Here is a 17,970-nt window from a genome sequence, read left to right as displayed (position 1 = left end):
ACACCTACACGGACACTTGTAGACAGAGTGAGGATGTTAACCAGCAGCCCCCCCCCCCCCACTCCCTCGCTGCTTCTCATCCCCGGGCAGCTCACAGTCTGGCTGGCCTCCTCTCGCTCTGGTTGACGGGTCTTGCTGCTCCTGTCCTTATTTGGTCTGGAGGCGCAGCTCCACTCTGAGGCCCTCGAGGTCCCACAGGAACATTCCAGCCACTATTGATCTGGATGGGACCCAGGACTCTCACCCCCGAGCTTATTAACACTTCAGTTCAACACATAATCACTCTTTTTCTCTCCTTATACCAGAAACTAGGTCTGTTTTTCTCTCTTGAACTAAGCCTTGCCTAGAAAAACCTTATTTACTGTGATCTTTATGCTTTATCCAGCCAGCTGGGGATATTTTTTCGTTCTACAAGCACCTCATGTCTGCATCATATCCAAAAATATGAAAAGAAATATACGAAAAAGGCTTTAACAAACTCCGAGTGAGGCTTCTTAATCTATACGTCAACACTGATAGACTCTCTCCGAGTTTCCACCATGTAAATGAATTTAAAAAAAAAAAATCACACCACAAAAATCCCTCATCTGTGCAGCGTGTTGAAAGTCTGAGTCCAGGCAAGTATTTCAAAGTGGATTAGAGTCGGGGTTTGTTTCTGCAGTTGCCTTGGCGATGTAACTCCCTGACAAATAAGGCAAGTTGATGATGATGATGTATTCATACTGCACAACGTCTCTCTCTGGAAAGACATGTAAGAGTCAGCAGCTTTATTCGTAGACTCATTCTCTCTTTCTCTCCGTGACTAATTCTGCAATAAAAGCATGTGAGCATATAAAGCCTTTAGACAGCTACAGTGCCTCAGACACTGTCTCCTTATGTATGTTTTACCTGCTCCACCTGTGAAAGAGTGACTGATGTTGGATAAAGTGCTTGAAACTGCTTGAAGTTGTAACTTTTATATTGGCTCAGCCAGGTGATAGGATGCCAAGTCTATTTACAGTCAGGTGAAACATGAGGCTTTTCTGTGCTTTCCTCTAATGTCATCCCTCTGTAGAATGACATCACCCAACATAATTTGGGTTGTTTACAGCATGTAACTTCTGATTTAATGTGATGAAGTGAAATAATGATTTTGTTTGATTGTATTCATGTACTGTGTATAAATATGTAATTTAACACAGCTGCTAGGTGCTAGAGAGCTTAACACGGCTGAAAATGCTTTAAAAGGGCTTGAATTTGACTACAGAAAATATGTAGGAACCCTGAGTTAAAGGATAAGTTCACACAAAAATGCAAATTCAGTCATCTACAGTCATCTTCATGTGGACGGGAAGTCAGGTGAAGTTTCATAGTCAACAAAACATTTCTGGAGCTTCGCAGCACAACAACATTGCAGCGTTCTCCTCAACAACTGAAGTCGATGGGGACTTTTTCTTAAAGGTCCTTTTTGTGAGAAAAGTTCATTTTTGAGTCTCATTCCCCAATTGGTCAAAAACTGACACTTTGGGATGGCAGCCAACCCATCTCAGTTTTTGATGAGTTGGGATTGAGACACAAAAATCAACTTTTCTTACAAATTGCACCTTTAAAACGTAAGACAACGGAAAATATCATAAAATGATTCCACACAGCTCATCTTCGGAAACTCTGAGATCCCTCAATGATGTGAAAAGACATTATTTACACTCTTTTAAAAGCCAAAATCTTCACCGCAGCTGCCAAGCTGTATGGAGCCAATTTTTGTTCAGTTATTATCAGTTATCAGTTATTTAGGAGAATGCTGTAATACCGTTTTGCTGTAAAACTCCAGAGATGTTCTGTGGATGATTAAAACTTCACCCAACTTTCCATCAGCATGTGGGGGAGTAGATGATGACTGAATTTTCGTTTTTTGGGTGAACTTATTATTTAAGTTCAAGATTTTCATGAATCTCCAACTTAACAAACTTTTATTCATTCATACGTTTTGCTTAAGACTTAGTAGAAAGAGTACTTCATCTCACGTTGTAGTGACGCACCCTGGAGCTGCAGCAAGCCTGGGACAAGCCTGGTGATATTTTATATCATTAACATCAAGTATTGTCTGTATTGCTAAAACCCATCAGGGAGCCACAAGCATTTCACTGGGTCACACGTTCCCTCATTAATCCGAACATGGGAACTGTAGTTTATTTTCCTTTCATTTTCTCCCATGCACCTACCTAGTCCCCAGACAATACAGCTCTGACTGTGAGTGCATGTCTCTTTGTGTTTATGTCTTTTGAAGATGGAGGTCTTGTATTCCAGTTTTTGCAGCTTTGTTTGATAGATTAGTCATTGCTGTTTTTTTGATAGTTTAGGGAAAGAAGTTCTTTGAGTGGCCGGCCGTGACTTCCCAAATCCTTTTGTTCTTTACGGTCAGGCCTCCAGACTCCCAGAGTTTTGGTTGATTTATTCTGGTATTATTTGTAAAACAAAAAATTATTTATTTTTGCAAACTTGTTCTCGGGTATGGCGTCTTTTTTGTAAGTTGCTGGACGTCAGTGCCCCAGAAAATTAACGTTTTTTTAAACCTTCTAACCATCCGTGACGTGTTTCAGTAGGAATGTGGTTGGAGCTGAGTGGAACAGAGAAGGAAAGTCAGAATGTATTGAGAGATGGACTTGTGAATTGGATGGTTTCTGTCTTTTTATGGGCTTTGTGGACAATTGGAAAAATATATAACACCAGCCTTGAAAAGCTATGAAAATAATCAAGCAATAACAGCTTTTTTCAGGTTGCTATTTAAGTTTCACCGCTCATAACAGACTTTTTATAGCATTGTGCCAAATGATTTCATCAATTATGTACACAGCCTTTTTCTTAATGTTTTCAAACTTCTCTCTTTAGTTGGCTGATTTTTACTGCACATTACCGCCACCAACTGTCACCCTGTGGTACTGTGTGTAACAGAGATATAAATGTGTATCACGTCACCTCTACGCTTGGAGTGAAATATTGGAAAAACTCTGCAGTGTACCTTTAATGGTCATAAACGAGATTCCCTTTTCAGTCCTCAACTTTTCTGTTAAGCCGAAAAGAGAAAAATAATTAGGAATATTTCATCTACCAGCTGGATTTTATTAGCAATACAGCCCCCGTAAAATCATCCAACAAATGCTAAGATATTGTAGAAATACTTAGGTCCAAGAGTGTGCATTGAATTTGATATTAACATGAATAACATATAAGATTTACAGTTTTATTACATGTATAAACATATCAGGAGTCAAACTCATGTCTTCAATCCAAATCTGTTCCTAATGTTGTATCAAAGGCAAACTAGAGTTTGTGATCATGTCCTGTGCACACGTCCCGACACGTTCCTGATGTTTTCTAAACTATATATGCATAAATTAACTTTTTTTTGCATCACAGAAGAGGTTTACATATACATGGCTATTAAAATTAGCGAGTTGGATGTAAGGCAGCAATCACCAACTCTACTGAGTCTACCTACAGTAACTTGAGTTTAAATACGTCACTGGCTCCTAAAACAACAAATAACTGGAGGAAAAAAAGGCCTACATGCCCGGCTATGTTCATAACTTCTGAAAATTAGCACCACTGATGGAGAACGTGAAGAAAGAAAGAAGGAGAAGAAACCAAATGTGATGGTGGGTGAGAAAAAGCTGACTTTATAAAGCAAGTGGATGTTGGCCATTTTACAGCTCTCATACAAAAGGCTTACAAAAACACCACAGACGCCAGACACACACACTCACTCACACACTCACGCACACACACAAACACAAACAAAGTGTTCTCACACCAGCTGAAAGAGTGGATGACATGGAGGTGACATGTGATGGGTGAATGATAAAACAAAATATATCTTAAGGTGCTTCAACAATTGTTTTTTTGTCGTCAGTGTCCATCCTATGTGAAACACGTAAAATGAGAAAGAAAATAACATAAATCACATTCACTGAGCATGACAAGATACGATGGAAATTGCCAATAATTCCTAATATAGTATATAACTACATAACACAGTGACAACTGGGTTAAAAGATGCCACCAAAGTCTAGTGGAAAAAAACTGCAGTTACATGACTGAAGTTTCTGATAAAATGCCGTCTCATCCTGCATCTGGCTTAAATAATTCAACATAAAACATCATGACAACTGGCATTAATCATAGCCCATCAACTATAGTGTTACTGACAATTATATTTTACTTGACAATAAAAAAACAACCCTTCAAATATGTTGAACGTGTCATTTCTATCCCTTCTAAAATCGTCTCATAACACAGTTTGACCAGCACTTGTCCTCTAATAAATATAATACCTAAAAGGTTGGTGACCTTTTTGCATACACTTTCCAAACATGACCAATATACCCAGAAGCCCCACAGTCCTATTAACCTCTAATGTGAAAAATCTGAAGTGAAATTTTGAGCTAAAACAAACACGAAAATGTGTTAAAGTTTTGTTAAAGTGCATCAATCCTAGTGTGAAGATGTTCATGAAGAAAAATTTTGTGTTTTCTAATCTTAAACTTTAGATCTATCAGGTTTAGACAGCGAGTACACCAGCGTCAATGATACTTTTTGCCACTTTTACATAATTTGAGATAATGATGTGTTTCTGGACAAATATATACCCAAATTCTTATGAGTCAATCAATACCTCGGGTAACACGTAACATTGATACACGCACAGTCTTTTCTGTGGGAAGTGACATCCTTTTACCTGAAATATTGGCTGCATGGCTGCAATCCCTTCAACACAATTCATATACAACAGACCTGCTGACAGAATACTGTTTTTACAACACTCTCTGCTCCGTCTTTGGGGATATTTGTGATTGAACAGTGAAATTAAATGTAACAGGTGTTTTTTAAATGTGCGGAAATAAAAAAATAAGGTGATAGTTGTGATCTTACTGCCCTTTAACAGAAAGAAACGCACCACTGCGGTGTCGTTTTCTATCACTGAATGTTTGCAAAGTTCCTTTGATATCCTTCCAACACTGTGAAAAGTTAAAGGTCACTGACTGGAGCACAAAGTTTGGGTTCTCCATGATAGAAAAATAAGGATAAAAAGACAAGATTAAAAAAACAACATTATCTTTATAGAAGTCTTCCATTAAAGATGGCTAGTTAGAGCTAAATGTTCTGTCTGTGTGAAGCCGACAAGCCACACATACACGCAAACACATAAATGTGCGACACGTCTTGAGGGACGGTGTGAGTGTTGGGAGGTGGCGTCCTGCGGGTGCTGTGCTGAGGGCGATGAACGTGTCACAGAAGGGGGCGGGGCCAGGGGCGGAGGAGCCTGGAATCATCATTATAGCTGCTTCACGTAGTTTCCTGGGAAGGTTCCAAACAACTTGCTCCTCCGAGAGGTCCCTTCAAAAACAAAGAGCGATAAAAAGGAAATGGTCAGTGCTTATAACTCTCGCTGAAACTTGGCGGCAGTTCTCACTAATATTATTCCAGCTCACTGCAGTCTGGACATCAGCCAAACCTGGAGATCAAACTGAAACACATGAAAAACATCTTTAGAGGGCAAAGAATGTAAATATTAGCATGATTAGCAGATTCTCAGAGTCACTGAACTTTAACTGTGAGGTTATAATATATGTGCTGGGATCACAGTGCCATCTAGTGGAAAATAAGGTTAAATACGCCAGATATGGATTGACATCTAGCTACTGAACACAAATTATTTACTTGCCTTCTCTCTATTGTACTGCTCACTCAAGTCCTCTACTGCATGTGTTTTTGTTTTCTGTGTTTGAAGCAAAACAGAAAACCCAGAACTCCCTTTTCTTACCAACAAACCAGCCATCATCACACTTCTCCATCACATCCACAACGTCGCCCTCCTTCAGCTCCAGCTCATCCTCGTTGCGAGGCATGTAGTTGTACACGGCCTGGTACCTGTGTTGGAGAATGCGATGGTGAACTCACATCCACGATAATGCAGCAGTAACGCTACCTTTCTTTTTGTGTTTAAATTTAATACCCATAAAGTTAATGTAAATTTAAGTTAAACTTGACATTGTTTATTAAGTATGTATTACTTACAGTTACTGCACACAAACTGTATACCTTGCTAAGCCTATAGTAAAAAACACAAACAGTCTTTTCTTGGGTAAATATGATTAAAAGTAAATATCACTTACGGGTCTCCTCCACCTTGAAGTGCGTCCTGTACTAATCGCTGTAGAAAAGACAGAAACAGACAGACAGTTAAAATGTTTGTGAGGCTTTTGGATTCAGAGTTTCTGGAGGTAGAATGCAAAGACTTGTCTGCTGTTGGTGACAAATTAGGCATAATTTCATAATCAGAGGTGTGACCATTTCCTTTAAAACGAATATAACAAGGCAAAACCAAACAAACACTCAGGCCTTGATTGAGCAGAGAGACTAAAAGGAAAATCACACTGCATTTGAAAAACAGCAAACTTTACTTTACATGCTATTGGACATGTGGTGAATGATGTGTGTATTTCTAAAGATTTCCTTCCTGCACAGTCAGATCATGGTTGAATGAAGACATGCCCCCCTACCCTTCGACCTCTAATGGAGGACAGATGGGACCTCCGGGACAAGATGGGGCTACGAGGAGGTTTACCACCCACAAGTGGATCCTGCTTAACAGGCAGAAAGACCAGAAGGATCACAACAATAATCTACAACAATAACTGAGTCAGCAGGCTTCACTATGAGCTGAACACACAAGCATGGAGGCCAATAACGTGCTGTAAAATGTCACCCAACATGCCGATTCCATTGATAATTCACCTCAACATAGAAGAATACAACCTACACGAGCAACACACCAATTCAAGAAGGTTCTCTGCTGTCCATAACTCATCCCCATAGCACTTACTTGATAATGTACAATTTATGTTAGTAAGCCACGGCTGCAGCAAACAAGTATTTTCCTCAGCTGTTAATCTGTTGATTCATGTTGATCAATGCTTCAGTCTATTTTAAATCCATAAATAGTGAAAAACGCCCATCACAATCCACAAGAGCCCAAAGTAACATCTTGAAATTGTTTTTAGTTAATTTTACACTGACTACGTTTACATGCACAAAAATATTCCAGTTTTTTTGAAAAGCGCTTTAGTCCCTTCCAGATGAGGAGGCGAGAAAGGGACAAGAGTCAAGGCAACACATGTTGACCAAAATGTACTGAATGTGCTCAACTAAATATGACGTGGCACAGCTGCATCATCCTAAATGTAAAAGAACACCTGCTCTGCACCCACCATGGCCTGTGTGGAAAAGAATCCCACATAAGATACATGTGCATCCGCCCTCAGCACCTCCAGCAAGCCTCCTCTCTCCTCAAAATGCATTTTAAGGAATTGAGACATCCTTCAAAATGGCTGTTTGAGATCAATTTCCAGGTCACAGGCAGGAGGATGGAGGAGAGGAGACAAGGAGGCACACAATAGAGAAATGAGAACAGCCTGTGGGCTTTCATTTGTGCATGCATCACTACCCCAGCCTGATGGCTAGTTGGTTTGTGTAAAATGCATCCACGACAACACACAGAGCTGACCGTAAACAGGCTAAAGGCAATGTGTCACAAAACTGTGGTAAAAACCCAAATTGAGTATATTCTAAATGCACAGCTATGTTCAAAGAATGCTCCTAAAACCTGGCAAATATCGGTATATCCCACTTATCTTAATCAGAAAATACTGCATTCAGAATAAGGCCTATTTCCGAATATCCAAAATGAAAATTCTGTTTATCTGCGTATCAAATAAGGAATATTGTCATATTCTGAATAAACTAGTATGCATGTAAATGTAGGCAATTATATGAGGCAGAGAAAATTGTCACTGCATTTTTCCTGCTTAGACAACATAAACAAATAATCAGATGAATCACAAGAATCACAAAATGTCGTCCATTAATATTCTGTCAGTTGATTAGTTGACAAAGTTTTTCCACCACAGTTTCAGCTGTACTAACATTAACGACACAAAAGTTAGAGGCGGGTATTATCAGATGAGCTCTTGTCATAACCCTTGGCACCACAAACACGATCTAAATCAACGGTATCATCTCCACAGTGCAGCTTTACCTTCACCTTGGGAGACCTACGTCCTGGATGGGGTACAATGGGGGGAGTAGGGGGAGAGCGTGGAGTGGTGAGGGGAGGAGAGACAGGTTTATGGGAAGACAAGGCAAGAGGGGAAACAGTCACTTCTGAGTCAGGGCATGATGTGACCGGATGAGAAAGACAGGGAGTGACTGAGACAGAGCGCTGTGAGGGAACATTCGAAGATGAGTGAGAGGAGTGCAGGGGAGGAGGTGAGACAGGTGGAGAGGGAGAGACTGGAGGGAGTGGTGACGTCATGAGGCGAGGAAGGGATGGGGGCCGAGGGGAGACAGGGGGAGAGGGAGGGATGGTGTTATGATCCTGCTGTTGTGACCGTGAGAAAGAAGATGAAGAAGGAGTGAAAGAGGAAGTAGAAGATGACGAAGGAGGGGGAGGTAAGGAGGTCAGAGGTGGTGGTATGGAGGGTGAGGGGAGGCCGGGGTGAGGAAGCTGTGTCAGAGTGGAAGGAGAGACGTCAGCCTATGGAGGTAATGACACACACATCAATTATGAAGCTGAATCACTGATGCTAAAAGCTGATTTTGCTGTATTTGACAGAGCCCCGGCAGAGACATGGAGGAAAATATTTTACATGGAAGATTTCTTTTTTTAAAACACCTTCTTTTGAGTGTTATTCTAAGAAAACGTTAGCATTATCCCAAGAAATGTTCTGCTTATGTCCCACCACGATAAATCCTTAAAAAAGCAATTAACTAAAGCAGTTTGTCTTTTAAGAAGTGATATTTTAAGACCTGAGCGTCAAAAAATAGTTCTCCTAACAGGTACAGTAAAGTATCCATTAACTGCTCACTATAGAGTAAATTATTTGGTTTATTATACAAGTAGAAGAAGGAGGAATCCTCGAAAGAACCATTGTCATTTAATGTGTCTACAAATCTTGAGTTGTAAACAGCAGGTGATCCGTGCCATACAAAATATTTTATTTCCTGTGCCTTCCAATGTGAGTGGGCATGTTTGTTAAAAAACGCTCTGTCTGATTAGAAACAAAACATTAAACACAATGCACAGATTTGACTGGCTGAGTAGCATCACATGAAGTATTAGCAACACATGCAATTGGTCTTTCAGTTTCCTGATTTCCTATTTTTTTCAGTTATAGGTCCGAGTCTGCCTACTAGTGATCTTGGTTGGACGTAGAGGGATGGCAGGTAAACATGAAGAGCGCATTTTTGTCATTTTGCTAACAAGGGCAATGGTGTCCCCCCTCAAATAACCTCCTGGTTATAAAATATGCTAACGGCAGTATTTTTAAATCACTTTCTTTTATTACAACATGGGCTTAGGAACACTGTAAAACTGTTGTTGGTAAACACAGCTTGTAAGTGAATAACTGAATTCTGTTTTTATTTACGTTTTTATATTTTTTTTTTCAGCAAAAAACATGCCAGACACACTTTAGAGAACTTTTATGTATGTCTTAATACATGTGTGAAGGGGATCTTTAACTTAACTATCTTTAACCCTGTTTTATCCACAACTCCTTCTCACTAGCAGAGTTTCACTACAGAGTTTCACTGAGCACAAGGTCAGTCAGAATCACTGCAATGGATGAGAATAATAAAACAATAAGTAAACTAGGACGCACTCCTCAGCTGTTTAGTTATTTAAAATATAACACATTGTTTCTCTATCAATACATTCAGGCTTACCAACAATTACTAAGTAACACAAGGACACCGAACATCAAACTCCTTAAAGAGAATACAGAAGTTGGTCTGTTTTTCTTAGATTTAAAATATTTGCCTCCATCTCAATTCCAGGGCGCTGTAGTGTTTGCAAACTCAACAGATGCAGCTCACACCATGCTCTACCTGTGGACTGAGTCTCTTGTTTAAACCTTTAATGTCCTCCTCTTTGTCCTCTCTAGTTTCGTCCTCTTCCTCAATGAACAACTCAGTAAATCCCCTTCCTTTCACCGATGGTGGTCTCTGAGACTCGACGGGCGGCTCACTCAAAGTTTTTGACCGCCCTTCCCATGTGATGGAAAGAGGCTCCATCGTCACAGGCTTGTGAAACAGCACCTCTAACTGAACGCCGCCTGCCGAGTCACTGGCTGGGGACACCGTTGTGGGTTTCACTGCTGGCTGATGGGATTCTTCTGACTTTAGCTTAAACCTGCACTTTGATTCATTGGTTGGTTTAGCTGGTGGGAATTCTACAGGAGATAATCTTGAAAAGTCATCTGTACTAGTGCAATCATCCAGGATCATGGACAACAGCTCATCATAAGGGTCTTTAACATGCAGCTCAATATTGTGGATTTTGCTGCTTTTGTTTTCTTGCACATTTAACTTGTGCTGCAGAGGAACGTGTGTGGGTGATTTGATTGGCTCTGGCACTGTGCAGTACAACACCTCTGGCTTAGAAACACGTGAAGTTTGGGCTATTCCTTTGCCAGTGTCATACTGCAGTGAGGAGTCTGGCACTGGAGAGCTAAATGAAGAATGAGGAAGGGGAGGAGGAGGAGGAGGAGGCGGGGAGAAAGGCAGGGTAGCTTGGGTGTGACCTAAACCCTGTCTCCCTTCTTTAAAAAGAGGAGTTCTGGTATATGTCTGGGCTGGCAGGGCAAAGCCTTTATGTGAGGGCACAGGTGAGGGTGCCTTAGGCTCCTGAACCTTTAGGAAAGGTGCAAGGTCAGCGGGGAGAGGTGGTGGTGTGGGCGGTACAGGGGTGGTTGTGAGGGAGCGAGCTGGAGTGGGTGCTGATGAGTCCAGTGTGAGGGACAGCCACTCATTGGTGATAGCTTGCAGGTCAAGCCTTCTCAGCGGAAGGTGAGGGGAGGGGAGGTCACGAGTTGTGGAGGATGGGGGTAGATGGTAGAAGGGCTCCATGAAGGTAAAGTGAAAAAGAAGGAACAATGTAATTTATAAAAGAGGAAGAGAAAGTAAAGTATTTTGTGTATGTTTTATGTCATCTGAGGGCTAAACAGAGCTTAAAAGCTGTATTTACTCCATTATACAGATGATGTGTTTACTTATTTATTTAAGTATTCACGAGGAAGTAAAATGTTTGTTGGCATTTGTGATGTGGTCCACAACTAACACTGCTGTCAACGAATATAAACAAATAACCTAAAATAAACAAATCAGTCAATTTACTTATAAAGCAGCTCAAAGTGCTAAATTCCTTGAATTTTAAAACAAATTGCTGCTTTACCTCTATTGTATCGTTTTTACTGTCATAATGTGTGTGTAGTGGTTCCCCTACCTTGATGGGTGTAGAGCTCGGTGTCCTGGTGCCAGGGTAACCATGTGGGTCTATGTGGTGGGTGGAGCTCTTGGACGGGGAGCGCTTGACGATGTCAACATATGACACAGGAAAGATGCCCTGTTTGGTTGTGTCTGGGATCTTCCCCTCATACCAGTTCTGGTCCACCTGCCTTATCACAATCACTCTCTCACCCTACAGACACGGAACACACCCAGAATAAACACATGATTTTTAACTGCAATACAGCACTGTTAAAACAAATAAAAGTCCACAGTATTGACCATTATGCTCGCCTGCTATTGTTGACTCGCTCAGGTTGTGTTCATTTCATTAAATTTCCATTTTTGTGCTTCTACCATGGCTAAGTATGCTACGTAGCTAAGGTTTTGTTGTGTATGTGTTTATTTTGAATATTTATGACTTTGTTGTGCCATAGATACAGAGCCTGCTGCTGTTTTACTTTGAAAATTGACCGAAAGCTCTCTTCCCTTTCTGTGTCTGACTTCCTGCCTGGCTTGATATGCTCTGTGAAGCTTGACGTGGCTCCTGAGTTTATACAATCACTTCAAAGTCTAACTAATACATTCAAAACAGTATAGTTCTTCATGAAAATTCAAGGTTTCTTCATAATTATAAAGTATTGTAAACCATTATTTCACCTTTTTTATTGACACAAAAATACTACCTTTCTAAGAGACAGCTCCACATTAGTATCAGCATTGAAGTTGTAGCGAGCTACTCCCTCTCCGATCTCTCTGACATGTGCTGGTGGAGGTGGACGAATGGGCTGCTGCTTCTCTGTGGACGGCATCCTCTGTTCATGTGTGTTGAAGAAGGAGAAAAATCAGTCAGGCAAACTAGGGCAGAAAAAGATGCATGTCTACAAGACTCACATAGTGTTTCTCAGTTGCACACTTACTTCTACATATGACATGGGGAATATCCCAACCCGTCCGCGGTGCTCCCCTTCATACCAGTTGTTGTCTATCTGCCGGATGATGTTCACTGAATCGCCCTTCTTAAATGTCAGCTCCCTGCAACATGTTCATGTCAAAAAAAGTGCCAGCACTGACCGCCTCAACCAGCACAGCACATTTCATTTAAACAACATCAGCTACAGAACTTCAGCCACAGAAGCAGGATGAAATAAGATAAAGTACAACAGAAATGCAGAAAAGCTTTTTTCATGCTTATATTTAAAGACTGGAAACAATAAATCAGTTAAAGCCATCCAGGTGTGGTGGTAAAATGTGACAATGAAATTATCTTTTGAAAGAAAAGAAACTTTATGCAAGATATGCTTAAGAATCTGAAGAATGCAATGAGTCGAGATGCGCTGAAATGCAGTTAGGCATTCATGCTTTAAAGCTTGGCTTCCTTCTGCGTGCGTTGTGCATTTACTGTACTCACTTAGCTGTCTGTGCCTTAAAATCATAAATGGCTCTCGCAGGCTGTTTCTGATGGAGGAGAGAGAACAGAATAAGTTGTGTCATCTGTTTATGGGAGACCTAAGAGATGGGAGTGAGAAAAAGAAAGCCGGCAAAACATATAATATAGCTTTTGAATTTTTGTGAGAAAATGTACATGTGCTGTGGTATCTTCAAGCTGAAGACAAAAAAAAAAACAACCTGAAAAATATTTTTATGGTGTCAACCAATTGTCACACATTATAATTATAATTATCTTTGAATGATTTGGTCCTACTATAGAAGTGCACACTGGTGTTGAGAACACTAGAAATCAGTTTCACTGTTGTACCTCTCTGTCAGATCTTCTACTCTGGGGTGTGAGGCGTCCATCCATGCTGGAATAACACCTGGAGACATCCTGGTCTGTGTTTAGCAGAGACACATAAAAATGTCACAGGAGTTACCATGGCAACAACTATTACACCACATGCATGCTCACAATACAAAAATGTGCTTTGGAAAATTACAGAATGGTACAGACATGATGTCATTCCAACAGGTAAATAAGGGAATGAAGGCTTGGAGTCAAAAACAGGTGTGTTTTATTTCCATTTAAAAGGAAAAAACATGGAGAATGTGGTTCTCACAATGTGACACATGCAATCCTACAAAAAAGCTCAAAACACAAATGAAACAAGGGGAATACAGCCCAAAGGTATGATACAACCATTAACAAACATGAACATACAAGCAAATGGCTTGAGGGAAGGAATGATATAGGGATAAAAAGGTTATTTCATCAAACTGCAAAACAGACAAACAATACAACAAAAACAATAATCAAATTAAAAACAGAGGGATATTTACATTTATTTAATCCAACCAGAGTAATATACTGTAAATTCTCAATTATTTTGTTAAATTCATTTGAGACACCTGCCCACTTAGCAAAAACATATCCAAAAGACGTCAATTCAACGTCTGTGATGTCTACTCCATGCAGCGATAGCTAGAGGGTGGATTCCAACCCTGAGCCTCAACCTCAGTACCCTGCATGAGGCATGCACTTTAGGAGGTGACCCATTTATCAGCTTTATCAAATACCATGTTTTGGTCATCCAAACGTTGAACATTAGCCTACCTGATGAAGGTTGGATAACCAAAATTTATAATAATACCTTCAAATCATTTTATTGCAAAGTTTCAGATTAATAGCCATACAGCAGGTCAAGTGGCATAATTCTCCCATTTTAGTAGCAGACCTTTAATGTGAAACAAAGTGTTTAGTTTCACTGTCAACAGCTTACCACAGAATTAAAGAATGGTCGTTACTTTAATACCAGGTTTTACTTGAGAGTTTACAGCAAACAGGTGTCAAATAAATATAATAAAAAGAACAGTAATGAATGCATCGGCTGACCGATGAGGGGACAAGGGCAACATGACCAAACAATACTGAAAGAGACATTGAGATGAATGTATGTGGATTAATTTGGGGTGGATATGCATGCATGTGTCTATGTTTATGTAGAAAAAAACTATACGTAGGTGGCTATATTTAAAAGTGCACATGAGCATATTTGAGGTGTGATGCGTGTATTATCTCCACCTGAATAACAGAGACCATTTCCATTGCCCTGCTCCTCGCCATATTCATTATTGTTTGAGGTGTCTGAGTGGCGTCCGTAACAGGCACTGATTGGTGACTGTAGCCGTGGTGACTGTAACTGTGGTGTTGGGGGATCCCCTCTATATGAGGCATACCCAGTGGGACTCCCATCTGGGTACAAAGATGCAGAGGAGTGACCCCCCTGCAGACAACCCCTCCTCCCACGCAATGAGGAGCTTCGTTCAGGCACATTTGGGAGCAGTTCGGCCAGTATTCTTCTCAGGATGCTGTCATCAGGTGCCCTACTTCCTCTGTGGCCTCTCTCTGCTTGAATGTGCTCATAAATGTCTCTCAAGGCTGCATCTAGTGCTTCATAAATGGCCTGTTTGGACTTGGGTCTGCTACCTCGATCTCCGCCTTCACTCCTTCGTCTGGAGGTAGGTGGTGAGCCCTTTTTCCTGCGGAAAGGCACTGGGCTGACCAGGAAGGCCAGCTTGGACATCGCTTGCTGGGACTGTGAGCTCTGGATTTGGGAATGGCTGCTGCGGCTCTGCTGTGAAGGTCTCTGGCGCTCCTGGCGTGCTCGTTCTCTCTCGTGGCGTAGCATTGTTGTAAAACGGGTATAAGAGGCTGGGCAGCGGCCTTTGCAGGTGCTGATGAGGTGGCGGTGTTGGTAGCCTTGGTTCTGGCCTATACTTTGGTGACCAGGGTGGTGGTGGTGATGGTGGTGGTGATGACGGAGGTGGTGGTGGTGATGGATGGTGGAAGAGCCATACAAGCTCTCAGAAGAGGTTAGTGAGCAATGGTCAAAGTCACTCTCACTGCAAAATGAGGAGCCCTCCACCTGGATAAAGTCACTGAGGTCTGACGCGACAGCGTCTTGTTCACTGTCAGAGTAGTCTGGGTTGGCTTGAGAGCTTCGGGGAACAGAAGGAGCAGGAAAGGACTGCCCACGACTGGGCTCGGGTCCAACCCGAGGCTGGCCCTCAGGTGGGCTACGAGGTCGATGCAAGTGATCCATGGTGTGGGGTACTGTTCCACTGTTGCCGTTGTTATCTTCCTCAAGTAAAGACTCTATGGAAAAACGGCGTTTAGGAAAACTGGGTGTGCAACCACCACCACTGCTGGCTCGAGATGATGAGCCACCTGGTGTGGTAGTGCCTGAAGGCAACTCACCATCTTCCAAGTTAGGCATGGATTTGGACTTCTTAATAAGGCGCTCATATTCAGTAATGCGGTTTGGCACCATATCACGTGGCACTTCCACGCCCCAGGAGGGTGTCCAAGGAGAGAGGCGATGCCGATGCAGGTGAGGTTGGCGCTCTAGGTCCAGGATGCGAGCACGGACAGAGCGGATGACTTCAGATGGGATGAGCTGAGCTCTGTCAATCTGGTGCATCTTACGATAGAGCTGGAGAAAGCCCGGTGAATCATGTGCCCGTCGCCGGTGGGGGCGAGTCAATGAGCATGTGGAAGTGGAGCCAGTCGAACCTGAGGGATTCCCATCACAGACCAGTGACCCAGCACTTTCTGATCGTGTGGCGTTGCGCCTGCCTGAGCCAGAATGCCCATCATTGAGCAAGTCATCACAGCTACGTGATTTGAGCTTGCCAGGGGAGGGTGGTACCTCCTCCGCACTGCTCCATGTCTCAGGATTCTGGCGTTTTTTCTGCCAACTGTTCTTACAATAGACAGACTGCTTGGAGGAGGAGCTGCCTTCCTGGCTGCCATCCTCGTGGCACTGGTCAGGGTCAGAGGGGACAGGGGGCAGACAGGGGCCCTGATAAGACCCTGGGGAGGTCAGACTGTTTGAATACATGTTGCATGCGTCCCCACCTTTCAGATGTCCAATAAAGAGCAGCGTGGTGAAAAAGAAGAAGGAGGAAAGCATGTTAAGCAGTAATACCCAGCAAAAAGGTGGAAGAGCTGGGGAGAGGAAGAAGAATTAGTAGAGAAAAGAGGGTAGGGAAAAAAAGATGACTCGATGCTTTTTCTTCAGACTTCGACCAATACCAATCAGAGACACTTATGACCAAGACAGACTGACTTTATATTGAGGAAAACACAAGAAATATTCTTTGATTTTCTGGCGATGTGGTAAGTACAGTACACACATATGACAGTCTGGGGAAAAGCAGGGAATAGAGAAACACAGAGAAAAGAATATCGAGTGAAAAGGAGATGTTGTATGTATGTGTGTGTACCTTTGGCTCTGGAGGGTGAGGATGGTGAGGAACGAATCACAGGTTTCTTTAGGCTGCTGCTGGGTCTGTAGGCATCCACTGGTTTAGGGGAAGTTGCAGCTCTGTTCTGAGACTGAGCATTCACTTGGGAACTTGATGGCTCAGACTTCCTTCTCTTCCTGTAGTCGCTGGCAGCACTGCAACACAGTCAGACATCAATGACAACTGCTTTCAGAAAACTATGCACTGATGAATGCAGTTACCACCAGGTCAATTGAATTTGAGGTACCACAAGTGTCTTGTGAGTATATTCTATTTTAATTTATTTCCTGGATCATCAAGCCTAGTATAGACCAAAATATAATAAATAATGACAACGTGAATAGTGTTTCACATCTTTAATCACCTCTCTGAATGAAGTGAAAACACTGTGAAACACTTTAGTTTAGAAAAGAGTCAAAGATGAAGACAAATTAACTATACATTTATTGTTACTGTAAGGCGGAAGTTTCTTTTCCAATTTTTTTCATGTCTAACTTATACTGAAGGTTTTTATAGTCATGCATGGAAAGAGAGAATGTTACAGTCTGGCATTAGTAATGCATTTTTAAGAATAGCCAAGCTCACCTAACTATAAATTAGGCCATTATCTTTGTGTCCGAAAGATGAGACAACAGAGTTACCGTAACTTCTCTGATTCAAAATGTCTAAAAAGTAATGGGCTTTCTATTCAGAGGAAACCCACTCAATGTCACTTAAAAGAATTACATGGCCTATTCATCACATCCCATTTCTGCCCTTTCTGTTCAGCGAGGAGAATGCGACTGAATAAGCAGGCCGCTGGTGAAAGGGACTAGGACAAGGAGGAAGAGTGGGGGTTGAGGGAAGGAGAGGAGGTGAAGGGCAGAATCAATAGGTTTGCTGGGTTAATTTATTCTGGCTCAGTTAGTGGGAGGGAGATGCAAAGCGTCCTGCCTTCAGTGACAAAGGCAAATAAAGACCAAGAATAAACCTTGCAAATCATCCTCAATAGAAGGCACAGAGGCTATTTGCACCAGAGCGGAGGCAAGAAAGAGCAGTTTTGATTCCTTGCTGAATCACAACAAGAGCCACTGCTGCTGAGAGGATGGGGGAGAGGGAAGGGGTTGATGCAGAGGAAAATAAAAGAAACAGAGTTTACCTCGCAGGTCTCTCCGGAGCCTTGTCAGCAGGAGCGATGTGCAGGGATGTCTGAAATAGGGCAGACAACAAAAGGGAAAAGTGAGCTCCGCAAGAACAAAGACTCGAGGCAGAGCAGCTCACAATGCACAGCCTGCATGCGGTTGTTGCTGTGCCACTCTTAAATCGCTCCCCCAGCTTAAGGTGCGGTGGATGCTGGTTCCACATGGCACACCTGACTGAGAAGAGGCATACCGGTGTAAGTGACGAAGATATATCTCTGCTCTC

General features: G+C 42.0%; 1 protein-coding gene across 1 annotated transcript in view; it reads right to left on the bottom strand.

Moving 5' to 3' along the window:
* Nucleotides 1-3,624: 3,624 nt before the first annotated feature.
* The window catches only part of LOC140994935 (sorbin and SH3 domain-containing protein 2-like), a 51,565-nt gene continuing 37,219 nt past the window's right edge, over nt 3,625-17,970 (bottom strand). The window contains exons 16-26 of the mRNA XM_073464788.1: nt 17,705-17,754; nt 16,546-16,721; nt 14,342-16,177; nt 13,082-13,155; nt 12,734-12,831; nt 12,243-12,357; nt 12,006-12,137; nt 11,321-11,515; nt 6,153-6,190; nt 5,801-5,907; nt 3,625-5,373 (exon numbers count right to left, since the gene is read on the bottom strand). Of these exons, the coding sequence (XP_073320889.1) occupies nt 5,312-5,373; nt 5,801-5,907; nt 6,153-6,190; nt 11,321-11,515; nt 12,006-12,137; nt 12,243-12,357; nt 12,734-12,831; nt 13,082-13,155; nt 14,342-16,177; nt 16,546-16,721; nt 17,705-17,754 (2,883 nt within the window). The 3' untranslated portion in view covers nt 3,625-5,311. The remainder of the gene's footprint in view (nt 5,374-5,800; nt 5,908-6,152; nt 6,191-11,320; nt 11,516-12,005; nt 12,138-12,242; nt 12,358-12,733; nt 12,832-13,081; nt 13,156-14,341; nt 16,178-16,545; nt 16,722-17,704; nt 17,755-17,970) is intronic.

This window comes from Pagrus major, chromosome 1 (assembly GCF_040436345.1).
Source record: "Pagrus major chromosome 1, Pma_NU_1.0".
In the NCBI taxonomy this organism is placed as follows: Eukaryota; Metazoa; Chordata; class Actinopteri; order Spariformes; family Sparidae; genus Pagrus; species Pagrus major.
Note: the sequence above shows the minus strand (reverse complement) of the source record. Positions and strands in the feature narration are given on the sequence as shown.